Genomic DNA, 12,263 nt, shown 5'->3' with positions numbered 1-12,263 from the left:
GCAAAAAGGCTTGATTGTCTTATTGATATAACCCTCAGCTCTGTCAGTGAAGCAACTGTCACAGATTTGATACTGTGCAAACTACAAAATCCCAATTGGGACTGTGTGTCCACTTGCTGAGAGATAACAGCATTCCTATAAGGAATAATTTGCTTGTTGAGATGTCCACAAGGATAAGTTCTCCAGCATTTCTTTTAACAGCCTACCTGGGCAAGGGCTGAGGGGCAGACTTCTCTTGGCAAACCTCTGAATCAACATCAAATAATCAGGATGTGACTAAAATAATAAATAAATAAAAGATCCAACCACAGTCCACCAGATAGATAGCCATCATCTACCTAAGAAGTACTCCCTCTTCATAGTCAAAAACCAAGTGGGGGATGGGATCTGCCTGAGTTATACAAGGTGAGGCATAAAAAAAGTAACCCCCACTCACTCACATACAGGTTTTTTGCCGGTTTCTCAGCAACCACTTTGAATATCAACAAGAAATTTTATGTACTTATTTAGTAATATGTATGTATGATGACTGTTAAACAACATTAAGGGTCCTTTACAAAGGCATGCTAGTGGTTTTAGGGCATGCTAATTATTAGAGTGCGCTAAACGCTAGTGTCACCCATAGAAATATATGGGCTACTAATATAGCACGTGCTTATTTTTAGCGCGCGCTAAAAATGCTAGCAAACCTTTGTAAAAGGACCCCCTAATATTTAAGCTATATGGATGTTGCTGATGTTTTAGCGTTATTACCTAGCGATTTTTGTGTTTTAATAATGTTCAAGTTAAAACACAGTAAAATAATGTCATTTAAATGATACAATTAACAAGTATCAGAATTTCACAGTTACTGTGAATGCTCGAAGTGTCCATCCTCAGCTTTAACACAGGCCTTCAGTTGCTTTGGGAAGTTCTTAACACCCTTGTCAGTTGGTCCCTGTGGCAGGCTGCCCCAGATCATCTGCAGTGCTTCCTTGAATCCACAGATTGTTTGAGGCTTTGGGTGCAGTTTGTAGTAGGCCTCCAACTTTGCCCCCCAGTCAAATGTCTATGTCACTGTGATGTCATTAACAATAAGCTGGTACCCCTTTAATCTCTAATAACAGTAGTTTTACAGTCCAAACATTTTTGAATGCTTGAAAATCGCTGGTTAGTTTTGCTAAAAAGTCTGTAACTTTGCCATGTTTAAAGATAATCTCATTCCACTTAGTACATAAACGTAGATAGTAACAACAAATAAAGCTGTAAAATTCCACATTGAAATTCCAAGCAGTTACTGAGAAAACAAAAAAAAAACTCTTGGGGGTTATTTTCATTCTCACCTTGTATACTGTTTTATATAATTCATATCATAGTACCCTTGTGTAATTAAAAACAGTCTTATACAATAAAAGGGTATAAAGTTAAACAGATCCATGTTCCTTGAGACCTAAAAATGTACAAAGTATGAGCAATAAGACATTCAGAATCTGTGTGTAAAATAGTAATTGAACCCCTAGTTTATTTACTGTAATTAATTTACTAATTACAATTGGATGCTTAAAATAATTAGGTAACAAATAAACCACCCTGCAAAGTAAATCTGCATGACTGAATTTGTGTATCCTGTCCTATGTAAAGGTCACAAAGGTTCTAAGTTTGGTCATCACCATAAAACTTAAGGAGATTAGTTGATGCTCTTTGGATTACAAGACTTTTTCTAACCATTTGGAGCTCCATCTATCCACTGTCAGACAGGTAGTCTAGAAATGGGAAAAGCTGAAGACTTCAATGATGCTACCAATGACCATGATCAATTATCCTGCCAAGATACTCCCATGAGCAAACCAGAAAGTCATCCACAAAACCTAGTGAACGAGGATTAACATCTAAAGATCTGTATATTTCGCCAGCTGCAGCTGTTACAGAAGTAAAGGCGTCAGGCATCAGGAAGAAATTAAATGGGAATAATGTTCATTGGAGTTTAGCTAGGAGGAAATGACTGCTCTGTTAAAAAAAAAAAAAATGTGATCCACCTCAGGTTTACCAGAGAACACTTACTTCTAGATTAATGTCTTCTGGACAGATGAGTCAGAAATTGAACTTTTTGGTCACTGATGAAAACAAAAAAAACACTGCTTCACATTGGCTGTCAAGCCTGGTGTTGGTGGTGTCATCACATGGGGCTGAAGTTGTGCTAAAAGTGAGTCATGCAGCAAGACAATGACTTAAACATTCATGTAAATCTACAAAATGGCTGAAGAAGCAATTTCATGTTTTGGATGGCCAGTTCAAAGTCCCAGTCTAAACCTTGTTGTAATGTTCTGGCAAGACTTGAACGGAGCTGTTCATGCTTCGGAGTTCTCCAGTGTCACAGGGTTGAAAAGGTTCTGTATGGAAAATGAGCCAACCTTCTTAAGTCAATGTGAAAGACTGATCAACAGTTCCAGAAGGTTTAGTTAAAGGGTATTGATGCTCAAGAAAGTACCATCAGTTACTGGATGAAGGATACAGATACATTTTCACACAAGGGATATTGCTTCTCTTTTTTTTTTTTTTTCAATAAATAAGATGTATCTTTTTTTTTTGTCTGAATTATTAGTGGGGTTATCTTTCTCTGTTAGAGTATAGACTGGGATTTAATCATGTTTAGAGTTTTTTTAAAAATTGGGCTGAAAGTAAGACCATTCTTCGGGATTCACAAACATTTTTTCTTAGTGCTATACATACTGATAATTTTCCACCAAAAAAGGGGACCCAAAGCAGCTTGCATCATAAAAAGCAATGCAGTACATCAGTTTGCTTCTTTGGTGATATGGAACACTGAGTGTAATGTTTAATTTTAGGTCTAAGGAACATCTTGCCCATTACAACTGCGAAAGTGCCCATTGTGAAGTTCTTACATATAAGAAGTGGTCTGGAAGGAGACATCAGTTTGTATAACACTTTGGTAAGAGTGTCACCTAACCTAAACTTTATATTCAATTTCTGTGGATTTGTTCATCATCCTGCATGCACTTATTTTAGCAACTATTGTACATAGTAAATATATATTTAGTTTTAGACTTTAAGCAGTATTGTGAAATTGGAATTCAGTAATGTGGAAAGGGCAGCTGTAGGCAAATGTCTTGGCAAAAGAGCTACGTTAAGAGGCCAGTGAGGAGCAGGAAGGGGAGGTTCCCCCTGGAAATCTAAGGAAGAGAGGGCCATGAGTTAGGAACCTGAGAGAAGTATAGGGAGTAGGGAACACAGGATCTCTACCACCACCCTTGGTGGGTCAACACTACATTCAGCATTATGTCACTTGTGTTGTGAATATCCTCCTCTTGCTTCTGTGGGCCAGAACCCAACAGACTGACATGGACTAGATTAAAAGCTCATGTGGTCCATAGTATGCCTGCCTCTGTCAAAGACTGACTAGTCAGGTGGCAGCTACTTTCACTATGAAAGAACCTAGAAATTTCCCCATAAAGAATCACAACCTGGGTCCTACTATCTACAAAAGAAAAAAAAACAGAAACAAAGTCTGAACCTCTCCTCTAATTCATGCATCAGATAACCTTGCTAAATTAGTCTATGATAATTGTCTTGTATTCCTTTGTGTTTGTATGTCTTAATGTGTGGGTGCCTGAAGTATTTGCATTGTTGATTGTTCATGTATTAGCACTAAATTAGTTGTAAGTAAACAGAAAAGGTGTTTCCATTGAAGAATCACCATCAGTTTAATCACAACTACTGTTAGCTATGGCTCTGCTGTTGAAAATAAGTTCATATGATTTCTTGGTTTTTGGAAATGTCATTTGTGAATGGGTAAGGAACTGAATGAAGGTGAAAGTATGTGGTGTTTTTAGCCTAAGATATACCTCAGAGTGTGTAGTTGGAACCACTGTAATTATAATAGTTTTAGCATTGATACAGAAAAGGCAATATGGAGCAATATTTTCTTGCAGTCGTCAACAACTCATCACTTTATAAGTAAAAACATAGGCTACATGATCTTTATCTCTTAAGCTATAGAATCCCCTATCCTCCCTCTGTGATCCTCTGTGCTGTTTGTTTGGGGGGGGGGAGGGGTTGGGGGATTATTTTTTTTTCTTTTTTCGCTACTCAGATACTGCTCCCCCTTCTTATACCTTATAGGTATTTAAATGTGTACCGTATTACCCCCTTCTTTCAGGGTATACATATTTAGACCTTCGAGCCTGTGTCCAGATATTTTTTGATGCCCATTTTAGTAGCTGCCCCCTGGACCAACTCCATCTGGTTTATATCCTTTTGGGTGTGATGTCCAGAATTGTACATAGTACTCCAAATGATGTGTCACCAGATGCTTACCCAGAGACACTATCAACTTGTTCTGTTAACTATTCCATTTCCTATGCACCCAAGCATCCTTCTGAATTTTGCTGTTACCTTTTATTGTTTGTTCACCTCAAGTATATTGGAGAAATGGACAGAGATATGGCAAATGAGGCTCTGTGAGAGCAAGTGTAAAGTAGTGTATTGGATGTACAAGAATTAGCATATTTATTGGGATTTATTAGCCACCTTTATGAAGAGGTTCAAGGCAGTGTACAGCAGGTACAGTTTAACATAAAGCTTACAATTTTGTTAACTACTACTACTATTTAACATTTCTAGAGCGCTACAAAGTGTACGCAGCGCTGTACAAACACAGAAGAAAGACAGTCCCTGCTCAAAGAGCTTACAATCTAATAGACAAAAAGTAAAGCATTTAAATTTAAAATATTTAAGCAGTCAAGCACAAGAGAACAGTCACAGAAGGACTGAAGATGTTGAAGGGTGGTCAGTGTGATTAGGTGTAACAGCATAACAATAGTAAAATGACAAAGTACAAACATAAATACAATAAGTGAAGTAAACTTGAAAACAGTAAATTGAAACCTAATAATAGGACAGCCATGAAATGGGATCAAAAATATACACATTTAACAGCACTGAAATTCAAATAGCAGAGATGTAATACGATGTCTGCATAATACTAATGAAACATCTAATAAGCACCCATTAGAACATTCAAATAACATAGATATGATACTAATGCTTTTCTATGGTATTTCTTACCATATAGCTGGGGGGCCAAGTGCAGATATATAGATGGAGATAAGATGTGTGGTAGTGTCGGTTGGGATAAATAGATGGGAGGGCTAAACTCAAGGCAAGTTCTTTGTGTGATTAAACAAGATTTAAGGAACTGATCTAATTTACAGTGTGTGTAGCAAGCTAGGCCAGGTGCAAAATGAGTGTATAGTCAGGCACCCTATGTGTTAAAGGCATGGGAGAAGAGCAATGCCTCTGCTTCCTGAAGTAAAGGTTGTCTCGAGTTACACATAGCCTCTTTGGGAGTAAATTCCAGGGCTTGGGGGGCTACTCCTGAGAAGGCTCGCTGGCAGGTATCAGATCGTACAATGAGGGGACAGATAGAGATGATCCTTGAGAGGGGAGGGGGTGCTGACCTATCCTTTGGTGTAGTACATACTGTATTTAAAGGGTAGGCAGATTTTGCAGTTTGTTTTATTTGTGTGTGTTTTTTTATATTTGTTGTTGTGTGAAAAATTTTTATGGATGTTTTTATTGTAATCCGCCTAGAGTTCAGACAGAATACAAATTTATGAAATTAGGGCTGTACCGAATATGTGGTCACCTGGTACCCGAATAATATATTCATATTCGGCTGACTACGAATAATGCATTTGGGGCACTAAGGGGGCCAAATATTTGTTACAGCCCTAAAATAAATTTTGAAGAGTGTGCTAAATACCTCCACACAGCATTTAATGCCTGCAATACATCTTTCAGAGCAGCTTCAGTTGCCATCAGTGCCCAAATACTGGCATGGCTCAGAGCATTGAAACTCTGAGTCTTCCCATAGCTTGACAACTAGCTAATCATGGGCAGAATATCCAAGGGGTCCACCAAGGCCTTACAAACCACAATGTCCCTCTTGCAGGACATGTTTTTTTTTTTTCTCATCAGCACTTCCAAATTATCCCTATTTCTGACTCAGACCATAGACTTCATTGGGGCAAGGATCATCACCTGATCTCCAAAGCCCAACCATCACAAATGGACACCATCATCTGCCTTGCATGAAAGATTGCAACATCCAAAATCCCAGTAGCCTTCAACTTCCTATGCCTACTGGATCAGTTGGTGGCAGCTGTCCATGTGCTCCCTTTAGGCAGATTCCACATGCACCTAATCCAATGACACTTCCAGATTCCAGTGGAACCAATTTTCACAGGCACTCTCCTCAAAAAATTCAAACAGATATCTACAAGGTTATGCCCAGAATCAAGGAGGTGAGGTTCTTCCATCAGGCTGTGCTCACATGGAATGCATCCACTACTTTCTGGGGTGCCATCTCCTACTACTGCGCTCCCAGGGCACCTGGAGGTGCAACAGATGGCACCTTCACATTAACCACCTCAGACTCAGGGCCATCTATTATTCCCTATGGGTTTTTCAGAACTGGTTTCTCAACAAGCTGGCCTTTTGCAAACTGTCAACTAAGTTGTGATGTTCTTCATCAGCAAGCAGGGTGGGATTTGTTATTTGCATGGAGGCCGAAAGGATCTGGAACTTTGCCTTTCTTCTCACCACTTATTTACCAAGGACAAAGAACAATATAGCCGATAATCTCAGCAGATGAATGCCCCACCACCACCAGTGGACCTTGCATCCTCATGTGCATCCTTCACCTGCTGGGGCATACCTCAGATTGACCGCTTTTTTTTTTTTGGTTTTTTTTAAATAAATTTTAACAAATAATCGAATCATTATACAAGTACAGAAAATGAGAAATAGCAATTCCTTGCAATTTAACAAAGAAAAGAGGCAAAAGAAACCCTCAAAACAAAATACTAACCAACAGTATAGTCCACAACAATGTGAGGTGAACAGTCAAGAAGAAAATTTTAGGAAAACAAATATAAGTATATCATGCAAACATACAGCAGTGAGCATTGCAATATTAACTATCACATGTCTACATGGCTTCCATTTTTCTTGATCTAGAAACAATCTTCCTACTGTTGATGAACGCAGAGAACTGCGGTGGGTCATAGAATATATACTTAACTGATTTATATTTAATTACACATCTAGAAGCAAATTTAAGAAAAAAAGAGTACTCCCATTTGGAGCACCCCTGGTCTCAGCAGTAGAAAGCTCTTCCTCCTTTTCTGAGTCTCCTTGATTAAATTTGGATGTATCCTAATTGCACCCCCCAAAAAGAGGAAATCACATTTTTTTAAAGAAAAGTTGGAGTAGCCATTCTGTTTCAGATTGGAAGTGCCAATGTTACCACCAATGTTGCATAGTAAACAGGTTTATCTTCAGAAGATTCCAGCAAACCAGAAATTTTAAGGACATCCAGCTCCTATTCAACACTTTACACAGCTTCTTTCTTAACTGAAGGTAAATATTAGATCCAAGAAACCGGTGGTAAGGAAGTCTCTGGAATTTGCAAAATCTTAAGCAAATATCTTTTAAATATCTCACATGGAGTTACAACAAGCATTTTAGAAAAGTTTTTAATGTGCATGTTAGAAAACCTCACCATATTTTCCGCTTTTAGTCTCAGCTCAGTATTATCTTTTATGAGAGTAGAATTAACCACCTATAAATTTTTAATTATTGTTGTATGATCCTCCAGGGAAGAATTAACTCGAGACAGTTTCTGTTGAAAAGCATTATTTTTGAAGATAAACCGCCCCCCCCCCCCCCCCCCCCCAAAAAAAAAAAGCAGTTATATTAACATTATTACCTTGAAGGACTTACATCCTTACAGCCAGTTGTGTGGAAATACCTTTTCCTAATTCAGAGATGGCAGTCCACTGTGTCTCCAAAGAGATACTGGGTGGCTTCTGAAGAGAAAAGGCTGGTATAACGAGCGCCTGGCTCATCTCACGTCATCCCTGTCCAGCAATCAGGTCAGCCACAGTCACCGGTTCCACAGTTGGTACTCCAACAGCCATTGCAGCACTTAGTTGACCCTGACAGGCGTGTATCATTTCCTCTCCTACACACCGGCAAAGTAATCAGCGACTCACTCATACCAATGCAGCTAAGCTCCTGTGGTAACCTGTGCAAAGGCTGAGGTGGAGGCAGGGTCAAAGAGAGCCATAGTCTGGTAAAGCTCCGCCTGGAGTCGATTCCAAGACAGACAGCACACATTGGTACTTGGAGGCAAAGGACTCTCATGAAGAACAAAAGAATCTGTTGGACCCAGCCATCTTGGCTACACCTCCCGAGAGATTAACCTTTTTGCAACCAACACTAATCCCAAGTGTCCCCTTTTCTGCTTCAAGCATCCCAACCCGAACATGTTGGCCATAGATGCATTCACAGTCAGCTGGACCCATCCATTTCTTTATGCATGTCTACCCACCCATACCCCTGATATCCAAGTTCAGAATTTGCAACAGGACAGGATGGCAATGATACATAGCCCCATTCTGGTGCCACCAACTGTGATTTCCATTTCTCTTGTGCTGAGCAACCAAAGAACCAATTCAACTATTGCTTCATCCCACCCTCATCACACAGAGATTACCTTCTTTCATCCCAACTTTCAGCACCTCACTCTTTCAGCACGGAAGCTCTGAAAGATGACCTGTAGCAGAGCCCATCTTTTTGTGGCTCTACATCGGGTTCTCAGCTCGTCTAGCAAAACCTTGACTAGGAAATCATATGCTAAGAGGAAAACATTTTGCCTCTGACGTGGACTCTACAGCCTTGGATACCTGAGCATGACCCCTACCAGACATTCTCAATTATCCCTTACAGTTACTTTGTTCCAGCTCCAAGACCAATTCCATGAGAATTCACCTAAATGCACTATTGGCTTACCATGTTCTGATTCAGGACAAATCCATCTCTATTCAACTGTTTGTGACTCAGTTTATGTGAGGACTCTTCTGTCTCAAGTCCTCCTTCAAGCTACCAGACATGCAGTTGGGATTTTAATGCTGTCCTGACACAGCTCATGGACTTCCCCTTTGAGCCCATAGTGATCTGCCAGCTCAAGTTTGCCACATGGAAGACATACCTTCTGGTGGCTATTGTTTTGGCTCTAGTTCACTACCCTCCCTACTCCCATTTCTTCCACAACAGGGTGGTCATGAGAACATGTCCTCATTTTTTTCCCAAGATTGTCTCAGAGTTTCACATCAGTCAGTCAGTTATCCTTCCAGTCTTCTACCACCTCTCTACATGGATGATAGAGATAGCTTCACTCCCTAGACTTCAAGCATACACTTTTCTACTACATTCAACACAGCATCAGTCGGTGAAGCATCTCAACAGTTAATATTGTATTACCTCACTTGCCCTACCACCAAGTGAACAATGTCGGGATCTGAGCTGATCTATCTGGCAGGATGTTGGCCCACTTGTTACGGGCTTTTTCCATTTCATTCATCCTCCTTCGTGATGCCTTGCTTCATGACATCTGTAAAGAAGTTACATGGTCCTCTGTTCATACCTCCGTAGCACATTACTGTTTGGGGAAAGAAAGGAAACCTTGGAGTCAAGGAATAGCAAATGTAAAGTTTATTATAATAGAAAAATAATCTAACAGTCTATGTAAAACAAATTCCTAAAGACAGTAGGTGTTCAGAAGAAGGACTCGACACAGTGCTGTGTTTCAGCACAACCGCCTGCATTAGGAGTCACAGTAATCAGTATAAGTGCTTTCTGTACTAAATGCTCTAAAGGTTTTGCTTCTTTGTTTAGCAGAGAAAGCACTTGTACTGATTGACGTGACTCCTGAAGCAGGTGGTTTCTTCAGAGCATTTAGCAGAGAAAGCCCTTACTGATTGTTGTGACTCTTGATGCAGGTGGTTGCACCAAAACACAGCACCATGTTGAGTTCTTCTTTAGGGATTTATTTTACGTAGACCTATCAGCTTACTTTTTTATTATAATAAACTTTACATGTGGTATTCCTTGATTGCAGGGTTTCCTTTTTCTGCATTTTGTTGGTCTTCCCCTGCTTCCTTTTCTTTTGTATTTTTTTCATAGGGGATATTTTCTCTGCTTTATAGTTTTTGTTCACATTACTGTTTGGACCACCTAGGCAGAACAGACACTACTTTTGGAAGAACTGTTCTTCAGAATGCTCTCGCTCATTACCTGCTTGTCCACAGTTTCAAACATGAAGGGAACAAAAATTCCTCTATCTTATAGTGCTCTTTTATTTAGCTCATATTATTGAACAGTAAAGTAAGATGTTCTACGTCTCTGCTGTATTTTCTCGCCTCTTATGCTTTAACCTACCACAGCAAGTGTATGGGTGCAAAGGAATATCTGCTTTTCAGGTTTCTATGTGCCCTTGCACCCTGGTTGCCTTATTCTGCTTGTACATTTCATTTAATACAAAGTCGTATAGCCTGCTGCTTTCAGCCACAGACTGTACAGTGCGGATTACAACAGCATCAACAAGATAGTTACCCCTCCCCTCCCTCCCTTTCGCTCAACCTTATCACTCAAAAGAGGAAAAATATTAGGTAAATGATCAAGTTTTAAAACAGCAATGAAATACTGTGTAATCACTAAGAACTTTGAGCCACCCCCCCCCCCCCAAAAAAAAAAAACATGAATTTTGTGTTCACAACAAATGAAACTCTTCTGCACAAGGCAATGCCAGATTATGAGAGGTACCAGACCGTAACGTGTGGTGAAAGTAATAAGGCAACACAAAAACAATCAAGTACTGAGGTCCCATCCTCCAAAGTGCCTGAAAATCAAACAATATAAAAAGATACATGACTCAAGTGGTAGCCATTGTAATGCATAAAGCAAAAGAGTAACATGATTCCACAATTTCCGCATGGTTATCAAATGTGTGGCCATATTCTGAACACACTGCAGTTTCCACAGCACATACTTAAGAAGGCTTACATAAAGAGTATTGCAATAGTCCAAGTGGTTCAACACAATCACCTGAACCAAAGTGTGAAAGTCTTGCAGCTGCAACAAAGGAAGGCTGTCTAGCCATCTTCAACTTTTCCCATGCCGCATGAATCACCTCATTTATCTGCAGATTCAGGCTAAGGGCTAAATAAAAACAACCCCCAAGGACTAGACCTTCTTAGCTACTGGTAAGTCACAAGAAAAACAAGAAGCTGAAGAAAAGTCCATTGGTGAATCTGATGTTCCCACTCACAAAGTAGAGTTGTTTACCTGTAATGGAGGTTCTCCATGGACAGTGGAATAAGTCAATCATAAGTCAGCCTTCCTCTGCAGTTGAAGCTAGTTATATATTTCTTTCTTCTAGTCTTCAGCTATAAAGCAGACTGGCAATAGTGGCAGTTGGGTCTAGGAGAACACATTGGCACATAGAAAGTCTTCTAGTCTTTTATGAGCTCTAGGAGAGACAGGCAACTTGGAATCATAATGTGGTAATGCTGCCTGTGTGTGGCTGGCGCTGTCCCGCTGCCCACAAGGAAGCTCCATTAGAGATAACTAACTCTACTTTTTAATACCAACAAGGAAATATCTTGTTGGTGATATATTAATAACACACGCAAAGCAAGCAACAGCAAGAGTTATGGCAGGTCTCTTGTCACATACAGTGCTGCGAGCAAATTAACAAACCCCAGTTCTTACCATTAGTGCTGCTAATTAAGTACCCATACTAGATGCATGCAGTGTGGTATACAAAAAAAAGACAGCCCCTGCTGCATAGAGCTTAGTCTATTAAATACAAAAAACATGGAGAAATAGAATAGGAAGTTTTATTTATTGAAGAAAAGTGATTAAAGATGTATGTATAAACAGGAGAACAAGGGGTTAAGGTGTAAAACAAAGAGCATCCTATTTTATATAATGATCTAAAAGGTTGAGCAGGGACTGTCCTTCCCCATGTTTAAACTTGTACAGCGCTGCGTAACCCTGGCAGCGCTATAGAAATGCTAAGTAGTAGTAGTAGTTTTACATTTGGACTTCATGGTAAAAGTTAGTGGGAACTCAATGTTTAAAAGAAATTTCAGAGGACATGAAAATAGTAGTTAATGTTCATCTATGTGAACAGGGTTATGCAATCATTTCTAAACATTTAGGGCCTCATCCATGCATCCATCCATCATCAGGCACATAAAAGATGATTTTATAAAGGCATATTTGCATATATATGCCAGTATATGTGCAAAAATGCCTTTTATAAAATTAATCCATACATACAAGTATGGTATGGGCATGTTCTGGGGTGGAATTATGATTTATGTGTAAGCCACTGAGCCTGCAAATAGGTGGGAAAA

The 12,263-nt window shown here is 39.5% G+C and overlaps 1 protein-coding gene across 1 annotated transcript in view; it reads left to right on the top strand.

The window, feature by feature from the left end:
- The window catches only part of TUT7 (terminal uridylyl transferase 7), a 242,055-nt gene that overhangs the window by 146,671 nt on the left and 83,121 nt on the right, over window positions 1–12,263 (top strand). Inside the window, 2 exon segments of the mRNA XM_030193686.1 lie at window positions 2,826–2,929; window position 4,157. Of these exon segments, the coding sequence (XP_030049546.1) occupies window positions 2,826–2,929; window position 4,157 (105 nt within the window).

The sequence above is a fragment of the Microcaecilia unicolor genome, chromosome 2, assembly GCF_901765095.1.
Source record: "Microcaecilia unicolor chromosome 2, aMicUni1.1, whole genome shotgun sequence".
In the NCBI taxonomy this organism is placed as follows: domain Eukaryota; kingdom Metazoa; phylum Chordata; class Amphibia; order Gymnophiona; family Siphonopidae; genus Microcaecilia; species Microcaecilia unicolor.
This window is presented reverse-complemented; position numbering and strand designations above follow the sequence as displayed.